Source organism: Panthera tigris, chromosome D2 (assembly GCF_018350195.1).
Source record: "Panthera tigris isolate Pti1 chromosome D2, P.tigris_Pti1_mat1.1, whole genome shotgun sequence".
Taxonomy (NCBI): Eukaryota; Metazoa; Chordata; class Mammalia; order Carnivora; family Felidae; genus Panthera; species Panthera tigris.
This window is the reverse complement of record NC_056670.1, coordinates 80,637,074-80,657,799: the sequence shown is the minus strand read 5'-3', so window position 1 is coordinate 80,657,799 and position 20,726 is coordinate 80,637,074. Positions and strand designations below refer to the sequence as shown.

At 46.5% G+C, this 20,726-nt stretch overlaps 1 protein-coding gene across 1 annotated transcript in view; it reads left to right on the top strand.

Annotated features, from left to right (window-relative positions):
* The window catches only part of ADAM12 (ADAM metallopeptidase domain 12), a 347,118-nt gene that overhangs the window by 206,020 nt on the left and 120,372 nt on the right, over positions 1–20,726 (top strand). Inside the window, exon 4 of the mRNA XM_042961006.1 lies at positions 5,747–5,825. Within this exon, the coding sequence (XP_042816940.1) occupies positions 5,747–5,825 (79 nt within the window). The remainder of the gene's footprint in view (positions 1–5,746; positions 5,826–20,726) is intronic.

Below are 20,726 nucleotides of genomic sequence, written 5' to 3'. Positions count from 1 at the left end.
TATTTATTAAGCGCTTCCTGTGTGCGAGGCATCCTGCTAGCTTAGGGACGTAGCTTCTGCCCCTTAGCTCAACCCAGGGTGGGAGAAGACAAGACACCAAGAAACCAGGTAGAGCAGAAGGCAGGTCCTGTAACAGAGTCCTGGCACAGCACAGGGAAACATTAATGAAAGGAGAATGGAGAAAGGGATCCCAGAGGTGAAAATGAGTAGGTGTTTCTTTCTGCTCTCCTATGTTTGGGGGAATGAAATATTCATTTTGATGAAATCCATCTCAGACAATATAACTAAATTATATAATAGCAAATTTGGAGTGGGGTCCTTTCAATATTGACTTAAAAGGGCAATTGGGGGGTGATTTTTTTTATTTCAAACGCAAATCATTTCAGAAATGTAAGAAATTTTATAAGGGAAAATGTTATCTACATCACAGTGTTTAAAAACATTTTTTAATGTTTATTTGAGAGAGAGCGAGCGAGCGTGATTCGGGGAGGGGCAGAGAGAGAGGGAGACACCGAATCCAAAGCAGGCTCCAGGCTCCGAGCTGTCAGCACAGAGCCCGACGCGGGACTCGAACCCACAGACCTCGAGATCACGACCTGAGCCGAAGTTGGACGCTTAACCGACTGAGCCACGCAGGCACCCCTACATCATAGTGTTTTAATGTAAATCATCAATGATCATTTCTAGTCACATACACCCAAAGACTTTGCAATTAGAAATACAGTGCTTGGCTGGAAAGGATGAGATTCTTCCTATTGCCCTATAGACCTTTCTTCCTTCTTTAGGAAGGCCTGGATCGCTGTCTACTTCCCTCTTACGACCGCTTTGCTGCATCCCAAAGGTTTTGGACTGTTGTGTTTTCATTTCTATTGGCTTCCGTGTACTTTTTTATTCCCTCTTTGCTTTCTTGGTTAACCCGTTCATTCTTGAGTACAGTGGTCTTTAATCTCCAAGTGTTTGTGGTCTTTCTAAATTTTTTTCCTGTGGTTGATTTCACGTTTCATAGCATGGTCTGAAAATGTGCACGGTGTGATGTTGATCCTTTTGTACTTGTTGAGGGCTGATTTGCGACCTAGTATGTGATCGGTTCTGCACTCGGGAAGAATGCGTATCCTGCTGCTTTAGGACGAAATGTTCTGAATAGATCTGTTAAGTCCCTCCGGTCTAGCGTGTCATTCAAAGCCATTGTTTCCTCGTTGATTTTCCGCTTGGATGACCTGCCCACTGCGGTAAGTGGGGTGTTAAAGTCTTCTTCTGTTACTGTGTTATTATCACTGACTTTATGTTTGTGATTTATTGGTGTGTATATTCGGGTTCTGCCAAGTTGGGGACGTAAATGTTCTTACTCCCCCGTAAAGAAAGCGTGTGCTGTCTGTTTCCATCTCTGTCTTCACCCCAAGCCACTTCCTTGACCTTAGACTCGTGGAGTCAGCTGCTTGCCGGACATCCAGGAGCATGTCTCTCAGGTACCCAGCACTCAACGTGGCCAAGGTGGAACTCACCATCTCCATTCCCTCCTGGATGAACCACCCATCTTGGGTGCCAACTGAGGTTCCTAATTCTGTCCCCCCATCTGTATTTCCCATCCCAAAGGCTTATATCTTGGTCTGGCCGTTTGTTTGGACGCTCACACCGGCTTCCTCTAACTAGCCCTCCTGCTGCAGTTGTTTCTTGCCCCCGAAGTCTTATCTACGTGGCCGTCAGAGCGGCCTTTGGCCCCAAAGCTTGTGTCTGCTCGGGTCACTGCCACATTGAATGGCTCCCATTACACGGAGTAAAGTCAGCAATGCTGGTGACTTGGTGGATTAGTCCCCGGCATGCCTCTCTGAGCAACGGTGCATTGCCCTGCTTCAAACTTTACACCCAACACCTGGAACTCAGCAGGGCTTCACATTTCCGGTGCCCAGCCCCCACTAGCATGCTCTTCCTGTACATTCCATGCCTTTGAGAATGGAGGCACCCCTATCTGGAATCATCTCTTCCTCATTCCTCTCCATCTCCTGCCTCACCACCCCTTCACACGTGACTTCTTCTTGTCCATCTTTCATAATCCATTTGGGTACCACCTCCCTCAGGCTGCCTTCTGGATTAGAAGCCTCTCCTTGAACTCCTGCAGTGCTTTGGGCATCTCTGTATCATGGAAATCTCATCACTCTTTGGGTCTGTCTTTCACCAGATGATGAGCCTGGGGGGTGTCTTATTCCCAGTGTCCAGCACAATAAATATTAAATGAGAGAATACCGAGGTGTCACTTACAATAGCCAAACATATGGAAAAGAGCAAAATCAACTCCCGGCGTTTTATTTTCTGGTGTAAGGAGGAACAGAATTCCTTGTTAGATCAGCTAATCTAATAAGCAGAGAAAAGGAATGTTCTCATGAAATTATGCATTCACCTTCTGTTTTCATTTGCTGGCATAGAGAATCCATCTAATTGGATTTTTCTCCTTGGGGAAATCTAAAGGAATTGGGTCCCCTGCTGTGCCATTTCCAATATGGCCATTGTCCACCTCTGCTCTTTTCTCATGGGACCTTTGACTGCTAGCCCCTTTTAAATTAGATGCACGTCTGGGGCACCTGGGTGGCTCAGTCGGTTGAGCGTCCGACTTCGGCTCAGGTCATGATCTCGCGGTCTGTGGGTTCGAGCCCCGCGTCGGGCTCTGTGCTGACAGCTCGGAGCCTGGAGCCTGCTTCGGATTCTGTGTCTCCCTCTCTCTCTGCCCCTCCCCCACTCCTGCTCTGTCTCTGTCTCTCTCTCTGTCAAAAATAAATAAACATTAAAAAAAATAAAAATGAATTAGACACACATCTGAGAAAGCCTCAAGTGAGCACACCCTCAGTTTCAGCCATGGCTTCTCAACAAGTCGTGGTCCCTGGGAAAGACATGGGGCATGGGTTACCCAAGCTGAGAGGGGACAGTCCTAGACAAAAAGAATATGCCTACAGCATTCGCCCGAAATTCAGTCCTTCATCCATCCATCCATCCATCCACTCGTCCATCTGTTATTCCTCTTGTCCACAAGTTTACTGACTGTCCTCTACCAAAAGTTCATTGTCCAATTCCTGGCTTTCCTGGTGGATTTCCCATGTCCCCCATACATGAAGCAAGTCTCCTCCTTGGACATCCATCTAAACTAGCTTTCAGTTAGAAAGCCTTAAAGTATTATCTCTTTGTGGTACAAATTATATCTCTACACTTTGTGTTACAAATTATATTTCTACAAATTCCTATGTGTGTTACTCCTCTTAGTATTAGGTTCATTCAAAATAAGGATCCATGGGGCGCCTGGGTGGCTCAGTCGGTTGAGCGTCTCAGGTCATGATCTCACAGTTCATGAGTTTGAGCCCTGCGTCCGGCTCTGTGCTGACAGCTCAGAGCCTGGAGTCCGCTTCGGATCCTGTGTGTCTCTCCTCTCTCTGCCCCTCCCCCCACTTGCATTTTCTCATGAATAAATAAACATTAAAAAATATAAGGATCCAGCACCGTTAAGCACAGAACTACTAAAGTGTTAACAAAATATAAGCAAAGTAATAAAATTATGAATGAACAGTAAATAATATAAGTAATAACAATCTAACTTGAATTGTATTAAATCTTCTCCTCTGTGATCTCGAAGCTGACCAAGCCCTCTCTCCCCAGGAGCACTGAGGCTGTTCCAGGCCCTTCCTCGTGTAGCCAGGGCTCCCACTCCTCCTCCCCATTCCCCTGCTCTGTGAGTCCTTCTGCCTGCTCCCCCCACCGCGTTGTCTCACCCCCTCTCTGCCCCATTTTCCTCCAGCCCCTCCACTTCCTCCAGCCCCTGCCTCATGATTTCACCTCCCATCTCTCTGCTTCCCTTTAGAGCCACCGTCTGGAAAGACGCACTGACCATTTCTGTCCCCATCCCCTCGGCCTCCCCTGCAGCTGCCCCCGTCAAGGCCGCCAGCCTCCCACACCTCCCTGCCTTGCCCTTGCCCATCCCGGCAGGGCGAACCTGGGTGAACCTGCCCAGAGGACCCTGGGAAAGCTCACAGGAGGGACACGTAGAGGATGGGGATTCGAGACCAAAAGCAACACGGAGGCTGGCCCCCTCCAGCATGATCTGTGTATTCCTGAGCAGAGGGAGGGGTGGGGCGGGGCGGGAGGATCCTGGTACCTTAATCAGTGAGTGTGAGAGATCATCTGTTTTATGTTTTGGCACAATCTTCTTCCACCGTCGCTGGTGAGGAGAGCACAAGTCAGACCTCCGTGAGGGTCTAACTGATTTAAGCCAGGCGTTTCCGAAATATATTGAAGTCCATGTAAAACGGGGAAATTGCTTTCAGTTCTGGACTTGGCTGGGAGAGGAGCTAAAGAAATCGATTATGAGGAAAGTATTCCTCGCCTGTTACATCAATAACCTCCCACTTCCGTTTCGACTCTATCCATTTGTCAGCACCCTGGATGCAAATCCTAACTCACGCCAACTGAAGTGAAGGAGAGGGGGCTATTGAGGAAGGGGAGAGGCAGAGTGGGTCCCCAGCACATGTGGAAAGTCTCCCCCTTTGTCCCCTTTGTCGGGGCTGAGTGGTGGCTGTGTCTGGGCAGCGTCCTCTAAAGCAAGGCACCAGGCTGAGGGAACCCCCGTGAGCATGTTCTTGGAGCTCTGAGAACAGAGAGGCAAGACTTCTTCCCCAGAAGCCCCAGCTCACAGCGTGCCATAGGGGAGAGTTGTGGTTGGCCAGCTGGGGTCCCTGCTTCATCTCTGGACTGGAGACGGGGCCACCCCCAGCCAATGGCGTGAGGCTCATTCTCTGGGGGCTGGGGAGGAGGAGACAGCCACTGCCAGTCATTGCCGCCCCCTGCGAAGTCCAGTATTTACAGCAACTCTGGGATACCTGGGTGGCTCAGTCGGTTAAGCGTCTGACTCTTTTTTATTTGAGAGAGACAGAGTGTGTATGTGAGTTGGGGGTTGGGGGGGGGGAACAGGGGCAGAGGGAGAGGGGGAGAGAGAGATAGAGGGAGGGAGGGAGGGAGAGAATCTCAAGCAGGCTCCATGCTCAGTGCAGGGGCCCAACACGGGGCTCGATCCCACATCCCCGGGATCATGACCTGAGCCGAAATCAAACATTGGACGCTCGGCCAACTCAGCCACCCAGGTGCCCCAAGCATCTGACTCTTGATCTGGCTGCGGTCGTGATCTCACAGTTGTGAGGATGAGGCCCCCCCTCGGCCTCCTCGCTGGGCGTGAAGCCTGCTGGCGATTCTCACTCTCTCTCTCCCTCTGCCCCTCCCCCATGCCCCTGCCCACTCTCCTTCTCTCCCTCAAAATAAATAACTAAATGTCATTAAATTGAGTTTAAAAAATAATAATAAAATAAAATAAAGTCAACGACACGTTGCCCAGGCAGATACAACGCAGGCTCCGTGTAGGACTCGTTCCCCGTAGAAGAGCGTGTGCCTGTGTGTGTGTCCCCACATGCATGTGCACGTGGGGGCCTGGGTCCCTGGGCGCACACGCCTGGAGTGTGCTAGAAGAAGGAGGTGAGGGGGGATGGGTGAGGGCTCCACGTGTACCGTGGGAGCTGTTGTTCAAGGCCCACGTGTCTGAGTCCTGCCTGTCTGGGTCTCCTCCTGACTCCTTCCCGAATAGGTGGAAGGTCCTTTGGGAGCCTCACGGGGTCACCTGTCACATAAGGGCGGGTCAGCTGCTGGCTGCCTTGTTTGCAACATATCCGTACGCTTCTCCACTCATCCTCTTATCTCATTTGTCTTTCTTTTTCCACAGAGGCCTCATCGCTAACAGCTTCACAGAAACCCATTATCTGCTGGATGGCACCGATGTCTCCCTCACTCGAAATTACACGGTAAGTCCGGCGGCAAGGCCACCACAACACCACGCACGCCGTCAAGTCTGCGCTTAAACTTTGTGGCTGTTTTATCCTAAGTGAAGCCACATGCCCAGAGGCTACACTTAGGGACCATAAGGCACCTATGCATCACTTAGGCTTTAGGCATTCCATTATAACTCCAGGAGAACTTGGCCTTGGCCAGCTTTGTGCCAGGATAGTCCTTGGAGATGTGGCCGACCTCGAAACCACCTTCCAATCACTAGGGGATGCTCGGTTGGGCAAATCCTTTCTAGAAAACCTAGCCACGTTTCAAGATGGCTTGGAAAGCAATTGTCCCTGGGCTGAATTTAGCTGTGTTATACTTTAAGTCCCTTAAAAACAATTCGAAGTAAAACTGACTCTGCTTAACCTATAAATGTATCCTGCCTATTATAAATGTAACCTACCTATTATAGGTGTGTCCACCAGAAATAAATGTATAAGCCATTTATCTATATGAATGATAAATCCACCATAAACACTTATGATCCTATATTATGGTGGTTACCATCATATGACGTTTATCACTTTTAGCTTTCCCGGTATTCGAAGTTTTATGTGTATCTTGGAAAAGATGCTAAATTTATTTGTTCCTTTAACAAGTGTTTGCTGTGTTTTCTGTGTGCTCAGCCCGCGTGAACATTGGCATTTAAAAAGAGTTGCTGCCCTCTGAGGACTGGGAAAGCTAGTTTTTTTTTTTTTTTCCAAAAAGCTGTGGATATCTGTTTTAACAAGAATTAGCTTAGAGGAAGACTTTACATTTGCAGTTGAAGTGTCGTCAAGCAGCCATTGTCGACCTGCCAGGTTTCCCCCTTTCTTTATCTCTTGTGTGCATGTGGCACTTACAAACTGATGCCTTGAGACCCCCAGCGATTTGGTAGAATAACCCGACACTGACCTTCCAGCCTGCAGAAAGCACATAGGAGTCCTGGATATAATATAACCATGTATGAACTTGTGTTACTACCTCGTCAAGTTTAGAAGAGAGTCCAAGAAATCCCCAAGAGGCAAAGACAAAGAAGGGGTATAGGCTCAGAGCAGTAGACTGGTGAGTTGGGGTCATGGGACCTCAAAGGGCTACTCAGGTCCAGAGAGAGGGACTGGTGCTTGGGACTGGGGACAAGAGAAGTGGGTGTCTACAACTGAGAGGTTTTGCAAAAGCTGGGCCCCCAGGAAGTGGCTTCCTCTGTGGGAAAGAACAAGAATGTCTAGTCTGGAGAAGGGACAACAGAAAGAACTGTCTCAGGGTATCCTGGATTGAAGAGAATTGAAAAAGAGAATTGAATTGAATTGAAAAAGAGAATTGAATTGAAAAAGAGAATTGAGAGCCCAGCCAGCCTTATAAGCGTATGTTTGCAATGGAGTGGACTGGTGTTTATATGTCTGACGCCTACATAGAAATGCAATTCCCGGTCAGTACATTAACATCCAAACTGGTCCCAAATCAGTAATCCTGGATCCCCTGGGCCCAAGCTGAAGCCAAGCCAAAATAGTAGAAATAGAGATATGTCTACAGCCGCGATCACATGAGACGCCCATGCCAAAAACAAAGAATAATAAAAATATTAGCAATGAGCCCCAAATCAAAATTGCAAAACACACAGTGAGAAAAGCCATGGTGAGTGAGTGTCAGTGGACAAGGGGAACAAGAGAATCAGCACCTCAGGGAATGCAAGGCAATACAAAAATTAGGGGAAATTGAAATTTTTTAAAGAGAACAGAATAGGCCTGATAGAAATTCCAGAGTGAAAATAGAGAGAGAGAGAGAGAGAGAGAGAGAGAGAGAGAGAGAGAGAGAAAGAAAGAAAGAAAGAAAGAAAGAAAGAAAGAAAGAAAGAAAGAAAGAAAGAAAGAAAGAAAATAGGAAAGAAGCAATGTTTAAATGGTGTGATGAGAATGTTCTGGAACTGGAGAAAGATATGCACCCCAAGTAGGAAGAACAAAAAGACTCACTCCAGGATGGCTTGTAGTAAAACGGCAGACCCCTAAAGATGAAATCATAACACCACCTGAGAGAAAAGAGACACTTGTGCAAAATGACAATTGCACCGACAACAGACTTCTCGTTAGCAACTACAAAATTAGAATTCAGAGAGCCACGGGAAAATTACAAAAATCATAGGAAAATACATTTGCACACAAAAAAAGAGAATGCGCTGCTCTCAGATTCTCACAAGGAATATCTACCAAGGAAAAACTAACAAAGAATATTGCAGTAAGAAAGAAATAGAACACAAGAGCCAAGGATAGGCCGTTAGAGGCAATAGGAAACAAAACCACTGCGTGTGAGTAAATCTAAGTAAGCTATTTAAGATAATAATTACAACAATAATGACTAAATTTGGATGTTTTAAGACAAGATGAGCAAACATTTAGAACAGTTTAAGAATTTGTATTGTACTGGCGAATAATAGAGACACTGATCAACTTGAGATTTTGATAAATATGTATCTTGCTAATTTAAGTATAACCGCTAAAAGAATAGGAAAGCAGAATGTATAATTCCAAACAATAGATGGTCACAAAAATAGTATATCAGCTCAGTGGAGGGCAGGAAAGAAGGAAAAGGATTTGAAAAGCAGAGTAAATATAAAACACAAAATAATTAGCTAAAAATGAGTCAACATATTACTCTAATTATATGTAAATAGACTGAATCTGTTTGTTAAAGTAAAAACAGATTATCTGCTTAGAACTTAAAATGAAATCCAGCTACATAATTTTTACAAGATTCACACTCAAAATACAACATGGTTCTGAAAGGAATGGAAAATATATAGTAGACAGATATTAACCCAAAGAAAGCTACTGTCGTAGCAGTAACATCAGGCAACCTAGATCGTAAGGCCAAAAAAAGACATTCTTATGGATAAAGGAACTGATTGCTTAATGATAAAAGGAGCCATTCAAAAGGATGGTAAAATACTTGTGAAACTACATATACCAATAAAATAGCCTCAAAACATGTGAAGCAATAATCAAAACAATTACAATAAACTGACAAATTCACAACCAGAGAGGGAGATTTAAATATACCTCTCTCAGAAATGAAGATTTTAATAGATGAGCAGAAATTAATGAGAAGGAAGGCCAAAAGGATGGAGAGAATCATTTAAGCCAAAAGGTGGTTCTTTGAAAATATTAATAAAACGAACAAAACCCAAATCTAATCAAGAAGAAAGAAGAATTCCCAAGCAACGGTATTAACAACACAAGGAAGGATGTAACTATTGCCGTACAGACATTTTGAGAATCACAAGAATGTTATCCACAATACTAACCATTTCTTAAAAATGTAAATTCTGGGGGTGCCTGGGCGGCTCAGTCAGTTGAGCATCTGACTCTTGATTTCAGCTCAGGTCTTGATCCCAGGGTTGTGGGATCGAACCCCACATTGGGCTCCACACTGAACATAGGGACTGCTTGGGATTTTCTCCCCATCTCCCTTTTTCTCTCTCCCCTGCTCACTGGCCCTCTAAAAGAGAAAAATGATTTTTAAATCTTCCCACCCCCCAAAATAATATCAAGCCCAAATATTTTATCAGGTAACTTTTACCAAACCTATAAAGAACAAATAGTTACTAAGAATTAAAAAAAAAATTTAAGGGAAAAGAGAGTAACTATGAAAATCAGAAAGAGAGCATCCACAACATGAATATTATAGACTAGCTTCAATTATGAACATAGTGGCAAAAATCCTAAGTAAAATATTTACAAATCATGTCCAGCACATATTTTTGAAAATACTTTATGACCAAATGGTACTTATCCGAGAAATGCAAAGATAGTTCAATATCAGTATATCTAATAATACAGTTTTATGTATTATTATCTTCAGATGAAAAATATTATTATGATTGATATATTTCTTCAGATATAATCCATGGTATTTATTATGTAGATTATAAGAGCTCTCGTGGGTGGGGAATGTTTCTTGTATCTCCTTTCTAACCCCGTAGAGCTTCACACATCATCTTACATAGACCAGACTTTCCAAAAACGATTCATTCATTCATTTATTCATTCACTCAGCAAACATTTATTAACCACCTTCTGTGTGCAGAAACTGTTAGGGTATGAGGATATAGGTTGAATAAAATATACTCTTTGGCATATAAATTCTACTCAAAAGGTAGGGTGTTTACAAGATGTGAAAATACTTATGCTTTAATATAATTGCTACCGTAGGAGGTATGTACAAAATACCACTGGAGCCTCGGCAAGGCCATGGTTAGTTTTAACTCGTTGGAGACGATTTCACTAAAGAAATGATATCTAACTCTCTGAGAACGAGTATAGAAGAGAAAGGTTGGATGAAACCCTTTGGTACTAAAGAGGTTTGACTCTATCTTACTGAAGATTGGAAGCTATAGGAAGTTTTCATATAGGGGAATGGCATTGTTCGGTTCTGTGCTTTAGAAAGGCTCTCTGATGGCTGAATGGAAGAAAGATTGGCAGAATTACTGGCAGACCGAAGGCAAGAAAGTCTGTTAGGGGCCTAAGGTGGTTGATGAAGGTTTCGCCGACAGATGGATGGAGCTGGTTCAAGGCAAGAAAGCTTGAAGAGGCAAGATCCGGTGACAGTGAACAAGGGAGGTGTCACCAACAGGGCTTGCTCCCTTCTGCTTGGGCTCTCCACTGCACCATGTATTTTCTCTGGCACCATTAAGGAGCAGTTGTTGGCTTGGGAAGGCATAGGGGCCAATGAGGATGGGTTTGTCCCTGTTGAGTTGGCCGTGGGACAGCCAAGTAAAGGTGTTCATGAATCTGGAGTCCAGGAGAAAGCTGGAGGTCAAAAATGAAGAAGACCTGAGGATTGACCTCAGATATAAGTAATAATTAGTGTCATAACTTCACACTTGACTTTCTCTTTTTTTCTCTCTCTTTTTTCTCCTGGGATGCTCTCATTTAAAACATGCTTTTGTAGTTATCTCTGAGGCAATCCCCACAGTATAATTGCTGTTCCAGACAGAAGCAGGAAGAAGAGAGCTTAGAAATACCGTGGCAACAGGCTTGAGTTCTCCACACATCCGTCATGTATGAGGGCGAGCGGTACTCAGCTAACATGGACACACCCAGAGTGTGTGAGATATGCTTCCAACATTATTTTACCAGTTTGGTGGTTTTAGTTTCAATCTCTTCCTAATTTTCCTATTCTTAGGCAGTTTTTTGCCCTTTCTTCTCATTTGAGAAGGCAAATATGCTATGAGAGAAGGAGAGATACAGGACTAGGTAAACAAGGGCCTGACGGGGCACCTGGGTGGCTCAGTCGGTTAAGCGTCCGACCTCGGCTCAGGTCATGATCTTGCGCTTTGTGAGTTCGAGCCCCGCGTCGGGCTCTGTGCCGACAGCTCAGAGCCTGGAGCCTGCTTTGGATTCTGTATCTCCTTCTCTCTCTGTCCCTCCCCCACTTGTGATCTGTTTCTGTCTCTTAAAAATAAATAAACATTTAAAAACAACAACAAGAACGAGGGCCTGACAGCTGCCAGGTTGGTTAGGGACTCGGAGGGTGGGAGCAGAAAGCTTGGAATGTAGGCATTTTAGAGACTAGCTGGATGGTGGTGTATCAGAATGCTAACAGTAGTCATCTCTCTAGGGGGAAAGTGCATTTTTCTGTTTTCTGTGATTGTTGTGTGTATATGGGGGAGGGATTGTATTTTTCTTCTCATTTGTCTACAAGGTCACTGTATAGATGGGCAAATGTCTGCCCCATCCCTCTACGCACCCCTCGCTCCTCTGCATGGAAGTGTCCTTTTTTATTATTACTTTGAGAAAGAGAAAGGGTGGGAGGGAGAGGGTCTTAGGGAGAGGAGCAGAGAGAGAATCCCAAGCAGGCTCTGCATTATCAGCACAGAGCCTAACACGGGGCTCGAACCCACAATTCATGAGATCGTGACCTGAGCTGAAATCGAGAGTCAGACGCTTAACTGACTGAGCCCCCCTGGAAGTCTCTTTTTAAGGAAAGGGCAGTAGAAGCAAGCAGGCCTGAGAACCCTGGTCTCTGCTCACTGGGGAGCAGGGGAGCCCGTGCTTGGAAGGGCCATGAGACTCGTCTTGCTGTCTTCCCTTAGTCCCTCATGGTGGCTGAGGCTCGCCCCCTCCTCCATGGAGTGTTCTCAGCAACAGTATTGTGCAACCCAGACCCTCCTCCGGATGGGCCCCAAGGCTTGGCCAGCAAGGACAGAGTGGTAGGGATGAACGTTGGAAATCGCACAATGCCTCAGTTCTACCTAGACCTAAGCAGTATCCTCTAACAGAATATACCAGAAGCCCCTTTTGTTGAAGGTAAATAAGCCGGAAGTATATTTTGATCTTCATCTGATTCTTTGGATCTCACAACCAGAGGTCAATTGGCAAACCCCCACCCCCACCCCAGACTTCCAGAAACAACAAGCAAGTATTGCTTTTACAGTTAGACAAAGAAGGACTTGGGGCTTCTGGGTGGCTCAGTCGGTTGGGTGTCCGACTCCGGCTCAGGTCATGATCTTGTGGTTTGTGAGTTCGAGCCCCTCGTCGGGCTCTGTGCTGACAGCTCGGAGCCCGGAGCCTGCTTCGGATTCTGTGTCTCCCTCTCTCTCTGCCCCAACCCCCGCTTGTACTCTGTCTCTCAAAAATGAATAAATGTTAAAAAAAATTTTTTTGAAAAGAAAAAGAAGGGCCTGTCTTATAATCGAGCATCTCCTCTCTCCCATTCCTTTGATCCCATCCTGGGCCTCCAGCCACGTCACTGTAGAGATAAGGAGTGAACAGTCTTAGCCACTAAAGAGAACCCACAGCCCCAGACAGCTGGCCATTCCAGCAGAAACCCCTTTAGGAGAGTCCATGACCTTGTCTTGTCTTTCATGGTGAGGAGACAGACACAGCTTTGGGGGTTTTTTTGTTTTTTTGTTTTTTTGTTTTTTAATCAGGCTGCAAAACAAAAAAAGAAATGTGCAGACTCATCTTCTTATCCCCTAAAGTCAGCACACAATGAATTTACCTAAATTTAAGATTATACATAAAATAAGAACCACTCTTGGCCATGGTACCGTCTTTTTTTTTTTTTTTTTTTTTTAGATTTCATCTCTCAACCATCAGTGTAAGCTGGTTGACAGGCAGAGTAGGGGCTGATTTTAATTTTGGAGTTAATCGCTTGTCTTTTATCTCTCTATTGCCCTGACAGGATGAAATATTTGTGGCTTTATCCTTTGTTGACCACATCTGAGGGAAGATTATGTTTTATATTGTTACTTTTAATAAGGGCTGTGAGGGACTGTGCACACGACATTTGTGCCCTTGCGTCCCAGAAGACTCTGGGAAAGGCCAGAACAGCCCTGCAGAAGCCTCCTGAATGTTCTGTAGAAATGCACCCAGCTGCTGCACGTGTGCTAACCGAGCACCCCCACTGGGCCAGGCACTATGACCACCACCGAGGGTACAGCAAGGGTTCAGAATAGACAAGGGGACCCACGTGGGGCTGGAGGGAGGAGACTGATATTTTTCTAAGCATATCAAACCTAATCGACATCTTCCCTAAGTGTGCTGAAGGGAAGGCTGAGGGTCTCCATCTGGTCTTAAGCGATCATGGAAGTCTTCATGGAGGAAGGAGCGTGTGAACTGAGATCTGAAGGTTGAGGAGGGACGAACCAGGGGGGGACCGGAGAGGGAAGGATATTCCAGTGTGATGCTGAGCTTTACTTACAGGCGGGGAAGTGTTTAGAAAGCGACAGGGGCCAGACTGTGGAGGCCTTGGAGGCCACGGTGATATATTTGTTTGTCATGGAGGAACATTGGGAAGCCATAAGAGATCTCAACCCTGGGGGTGTCATGACCAGTGCAGGCTTTGAGGGACCCACTGGCCGCAACATGAAGAGGTCCTCAGAGAAAGCAGGAGCAGGGATCCAGCAAGATCAGGCAGCTGTTCTTGTGGAAAAGCCTAAAGCCCAGAGGAGAGGAGATGGCCGCTGGGGCCGGGACCATGGAGACGGAGAAGGGAAAATGTCTGACCTTATACTCGTGAGCCATACCCAGAAAGATTCCATTTGTTGTATGTGTTTCTCATTGGAAAAACTTATGAAAACATTTGCTCGGCAGATGCCAACGGGAGACCAGTCAGTGTTAACTGAGGCTGGGCATCAGATAGGTGTGGAATCCAATATTTTGGTCAGAAGGATCATTTGGGTGACGTCCCATCCACTTCCATGGCAAATGTTTCCTCTCAAAAAGGGGTAGAATCTCTGGCTTGGACTAAGCATGTCAGGAGTCAACCTCATTCCATGACAGAGGCCAGCAGACATGTATGAAGAGATGATTCTGGATGTAGGAGGGAAGTCCCAGGTCATTCACATCCCGTAAGTGTAGCAGGTGTGAGCAGGGCTCGTTATCGGGCTCTCAAGAAACGCTTTGAAATGGATTTAATTTCCCTGCTTTCGCTGAACTCTATACTCATCCCATCCATCCACTCTTCCCGACTTGCCTGTCTCCCAGAGGGCTGCTCTGTTCTCCCACCGATGGAGGTGCCGCCCACATCCCATGGTGACCCTGCCCCACTGCATCTATCACCCTTTCCCTGTCCACGGACATTCCTGCTCTTCCAGCATAGGTCCTGCCTTCTGCCGGAAGACGCCAGAGCCACCTGACATTTTCCCCTCACTCCCAGCCTCACCTAGGTTCAACCCGGCCCCTCTTCCTGCCTCATCAGTCCTTCTAGAATACCTTTCTCCGTATACCATTCCCTGTCGCACTTACTTTGACCCTAAATCGCCAATAGCTTCCCCAATCCTCCTTCACTCAAGGCCAAACTTCTTAGACCAGTATTCACATTCATCAATGGCGACATACCTTCCTCTTCTGCGTGTGTGAGTTCGTTCATGCATGCATGCATGCATTCATTCATTCATATGCTTGCTCAACAACAAATGTGTGTTGAGTGTCCGATATGCCAGCTAACATTGAGGAAGGCCCAGCAATACACAAGGCATGGTATAAAGTGCTTTTCATGTGTTTTGTGGTTTGATCCTCACAATAAATCAATTTTGGCTATTTTTATACCCAGATGAGGAATCTGAGACCTACAGGGGTTCGGTAACTAGACCAAGCCCACGGCTAATAAGGCCCAAGCCCACGTGGTCTGACTCTAGCATCTGAGCTCCTAGCCTCTGTGATACAACTGCCTCTGATTCACTTGGAACGTTGGAGGGTCTCTGTTATGCGTTCCTGGCTCTGACGTCTGTTGCAATGGAATCAGTCTGTAAAGCTGTAGCAAGTGGATTAGGGCATGGACTAGCATTCATTTGCAAGGAGACACCCAGCAAAGGCTTCTGGGGGAGAGCAGAGGATGTCCTGCTGGCCCAGAGTCCTGGAATGTGGGAGAAGGACGGGTCCCAACAGCCCTCTGGGCGTTGGCCAAGTGCATCGCTTCAAAGCCCAGACTGAACCGAGATCAGTAAAGGTCCAGTGCTTCGTGGCAGTTTATAGAAGGGAGGAGGACACAATCCCTGCCCTCAGGGAGCACAGAGTCTGACCACAGATGACATGATGGGCTCATGGCAAGGATACTTCAGGAGCCAAACAACGGAAGAGCCAAATCCATGTGGAATCTGGAATGAGTTCCCAGAGGAATCCCAGGTTTGGGTGACTTTCCTTTGCTAAAGCTGTCCGAAGGGGAAGGCTCTGAGCGAGGCCTTCTGGCTGGAGGTGGTATATGCAAGGTTAGGACCACAAGCCAGGGAGGCAGACTGCCCAGGTTCAAATCCCAGCTGTAGCGCTTAACCGGCCGTGAATCTGAACACGAAACAGACACTGACCCTGGCACACAGTCCTTTGGGAAAGCGAGCCAGCTGCAGCCACTGCTCTGTTTTGATCGATCCACAACAATTCGTAACCACCCTGGACCATATGTCCCTTTGGAAGTCCCTCTATATCGTGATAGCGGGATGAGAAAGTGAACTGCGGGCTGCAGGCAGGAAGGGCGGGGGATGTGCTGTGCTGTGCTGAGCACAGATCTTAAGGTGCGTGTGTCCCTGTAAAGTGGCCACCGGCCCCTCCGTCTCCCCACCCTGGCTCTCGCCAGGCCCCTTCTGCTCGTTTTCCTGTGTTCTGTAAAGTCCCACACAACATGCAAGCGGATTTGGAGCTGAGAGTTAGAAACCCGTGCGGAAAATCAGCCCCCTTCTGTCCGTCGTGTCTGTTGTTCTCACATACGTTCATTCAGCAAAAACACACAGAGCTCGGGCTTAGCACAGTGGAAAATTGAGTTAATGGCCTAATGGGTTTCAAATACGTATTTTCATAGTCGAGCTCTATCACGGTGCCTTCCATTTCAAACTGCTTCCCTGTGTAATGTGTATTTGATCCCCCCAAACCCTGGGCAGTTAAGGGTCACTCCCATTTTGCAGATTAAAAACTGAGCCTCTTAAGTCTCAAATCCCCAGACTTGCAACTCAAGAGCCATCTCGTGCTCTCTCTGTTGCAGACATGCTGTTTCCAGGCCCAGTTGGCTGGGAGGTCCCGAGGAACGTGAACATGATTTCTTAAGCATGTGCTGTTCTCTGATGCAGAATTCCAGCGCAGCAAAATAATGTGAATGGCCCCTGAGGTCCGTCCTTTATAGTCGTTTAACCAGACGTGGTTCTTGTTAGAGCTGAGAGCCGAGGTAGCCCTGGGAGTGTGGGTGTGGTGACTTATTTCTCTGCGATCCCGTCCCGCACGCTCTCAAGGCTAAGCGTAACATAGCCCAGCCAGAGAGACACGCGGGGCTGCAAAATCACTTTCTCCTTGGCTTGAACGCGCTGTCACCTTGTTTTAGTCTCAAGCTAACGTGTGGTATGTGGGGGCCTGATGTTCCACACGAGAGAGCAAAGCCCAGACCACGGCCATGCGGAAATGCGAGCCAACGACTCACGCAGACACACACACGTGCGCACACACGTATGCCCACACACATACACACGTGTGCACGTGCTTCCACTCGGACACACACACACACACACTCACCCTCGTACCCCTTCCGTCTGCAGGACTGTCTGCGGGTTTGGAAATGACTTCACTTTCCTAGGATTCCCTGAACGCCTTTTGCAGTGGCCTCTGCTGACCTTGAGAAGGCCGTGCGTCTACATTTGGGCTTTACGTGGTAGTTTTTCTCTCCAAAAGAGAGACTCACGAGGGCACATGTTCATGGCAACAGGACACGGGGGGAAGCCGTCTGGCCTGGAATTAAGAGGCCTATATTCCAGTTCCTGTCATGCCACCGACCGACTTTGTGGCCTGAGGCAGTCACTTAACCAGTCAGGGCCTCAGTTTCCACATCTGCTCGGGAAAGGGGCTGCCTAAAAGAGGAAGACTGGCCTTAGACGGCCTGAAGCTCCCTTACGACTAGAACATTGTGTGATTCAAACACTAAATCAAGATAGTTTGGCCCATTGCATATGGTGCAGGGTGGGGGTGGGGGGATGCTATAAAATTCCCAAGGAAAAGAGGCATTGAAAATAATTTTCACTCAGCATATTCCCTAACAGACTGTCTGCTCACAGTCCTTTTTAATCACAAGGTCAGGCCATTTTTGTTAGCAATTTAGCAGATAAAATTCCTTTCTTTCTGGTCCACTGAGAGTTGGATAACAGAATTTGGATTTCACTTCCCATATGGCAGAGAGTTGAGGGCTACTATTTTCGAGCTCAAGGGTTCTTACTCGATCTTCCTCTTACCCACCATTACGTTTGATTGATAGGATTAAACAGAAGGAAAATTTATTTTACTGGAGTGGGGAAACGCATTAGGTTAAGTAATAAGTATATAAAATACATGGTTAGAGGTTTTGTAAAGGAAAAGATGTAATTTTGTGGTTATGCATGTTTGGGACTGTTTTCTATGTCATGTTTTGTTGGTAGAAAGAGAATGCATGGGATCAGCAGAACAGGCAGAGACGACGTGCTAATGGGACAATGTCTTGTTCAGCGACGCCTTTATAGACAAGAGTGCGATAAAAGGAGACAGTAGTTGACAATCTTGAGGCTGTTGAAAGGGGATGCTTTGGGGATGTTTGCAAGGGGAAGCGTTGGGATCCTGTAGCTGCAGGAGGAACCCAGGACCTCCCTGGGCATGATGGACGCCTGCTGGGTCTCTCCCTGGTGTGGCCACACTCACATCCAACCGGCCAAGTGTTGGCGAGTCCACGAGGCCTGGCGGATTCCTGTCTCTTAGCATCCGTCGATGGGAGGCAACATGGCCCTTGGATATGGATATGGGGGCAAACAGTCCCCTGGAGATACCTGAGCAGGCACAGCTCCCCCCCAACCTCGGCCACCGAGGGCAAAACCCCCCAGAGAGCAGGAGGCCACCTCTCTCCTACTCTTTGTAATCACATTCCCAGCCAATTACGTGGCACGTGGTATGATGGGCACGTCTCTCTTAGCTGTGAGTCTATCCACATGACTGACTGCGTCATAAAAATGATACCCCATTTGTCGGAGTATGTAATGAACCTGCTGAAAAAAATTAAGACTTCGTGATATTATAATTGTCCTGGAGAATCTGCAACTTGGGGTGCTAGTAATTATGCCTGGTAATCGAGGAAGGTAACTACTTCTTAGATTAGTCAGCGGTGAACAGCAGGCTTGATCGCTGTCCCAAGGTTAATCGAAAGCAGTTTTAGCGCCAAGAAATAAGCTCTTAACTCTGGTAGTGACTGAGAGACGGGATTGTTTGGGGATCAGTTTCTGAGAGCGAGGATCCACCCCTACCTCTTCTGTCAGTGGTACTCCAACCTCGTTGGTGAACTGGAAATTAATTTTATACTAATTTGTTCTCAGCTCATGCTTTAATGAGCTTGTGTTTCTGGGTGTTTAATTTGAAAGTACGTTTGATAAATACTCTATTACAAAATAAATGGAGACTGAGAACAAATGAGTTTGAAATTTCCGAGGTCAGTAATTAAGATTATTGTCACTATTGGGTTTTTCACTGTTTAACTAAGACTCAGCTGCCAACGCAACATTTCACAATTCTCCAAAGCGAGGCAGGTTCTGTAATGGATGATGGGTAACAGACAAAAACGAAGATTCCGGGGGCCCCGGGCACCTAAACTGGACGTCATCTACTGCCCTTTTGTCTTCCGAGCCTTCTCCACTCGGACATGCACGCTGGGCACCCAGGACTGAAATCCCTTCCCTGGGATCCCTCTGGTGCCCTGGGGCATTATAATCCAGGTACACAGACCCCTCGTGTTTACAGAATTGCTCTCATGCCTTCGCATGTAACAGGTCCAGGTATCTAGAGAGAGGGGACCGTGGAGCCTTTCAAAAGTTATTTCATGTGGAAATAAAGAGGCAAGCTGGCAGCAGGTCTGGGTGGGTACCTGATGTGGCAGGCTGGGCAGGTGTCCCCCCACCACCAACCCTGGGCATTCCTTCCCAAGCCACGGGCACACTGGAGAGGTCAGCCTCGCCATGGCCTTGAGTGCTGTGCTCCTGCCCTGGAATCTTCCAGCCAGGGAGAACTAACCCTTGTCCCTGAACTTCCAACCCTTCCTCCGTGGCCTCCTGTCTTTGCACGTGCTTTCCCTCTGTGAGTAGCTCCCTCACCTGCCTTCACCCCTGGGCACCTCGCCACCCCACCCCTCGACATTGTCTGGGGGCCAAAAAGAGCCACAGAACCTTCATTGTTTCCAGTCAATATCATCAACAACATTAAAAAATCCAAGATATGCTACAGGTTCATACAAACTGTAAGCTAAGCTCGTAAGATGATCTGACACAAGGCAATTTAAAAAAAAAACTAAAGTTTTCCTTTATATAAAAATGATTGCTTTATTTTTAAAGGAAAATAAATTAAAAACTTATTTATTAAAAATAAATTTCCTTGACCTAAAAATAATGTAAAGACGTTACAGAAAGGTGTATAAGACATAATAGAAAAAAGATCCCATTTGTGGTATCTACCCACTACCTTGGAATAAGCCTAATGAAAACTTTCCAACAGCAATATGCAAGAAAATCTAGGACTAGATTGAAGGACATTAAAACAGCTTTATTAATGGAAACATACCATGTACATGAACAGGAAACATGGATTTCGATGGATTCTTAACCACATTATTAATATACTAACAATATAATCTCAATGGATTACTACAGAGCTTAAAATTTGATTCTGAAATTCACTTGGAAGAGAAAATAGGCAATAATATCCTAGAAACATTCGAAGCGAAGAACAGAACCAAAGGAAACCTGCCCTCAACAAGGTTGCCGAGACAGCCCTTGAATAAATGGTTCCGGGACGCCTGGATCTCCACATGCAGAAGAAGGAAATTGGGCTCCTACTTCAAGCCATATACAAAAAAAAAAAAAAAAACGAGCCTTGGAGGGGGCTCGGTTGGTTAAGCATCTGACTCTCGACTCTGGCTCAGGTCACGATCTGACAGTTTGCAAATTCAATCCCCACGTCACTCTCTATGCTGACAGTACAGAGCTTGCTCAGGATTCTCCCCCTCCCTCTCTCTCTCTCTCTGCCCCTCCCCACCTTGCTGTCTCTCAAAGTAAATAAATAAGCTTTAAAAAACAAAGCGGATCAGGGGCGCCTGGGTGGCTCAGTCGGTGAAGCGTCCGACTTCGGCTCAGGTCATGATATCACGGTCCGTGAGTTCGAGCCCCGCGTCGGGCTCTGTGCTGACAGCTCGGAGCCTGGAGCCTGCTTCGGATTCTGTGTCTCCTTCTCTCTGACCCTCCCCCGTTCATGCTCTGTCTCTCTCTGTCTCAAAAATAAATAAACATTTTTAAAAATTTTAAAAAAAAAGCGGATCAAAGGTGTGAATGTAAGAACTAAAGTTGTAGAATCAATAAAAGAAAACATAGGTGGAAACCTTCAGCACCCTAGGTCAGACCATGGTTTCTTAGGTATGAC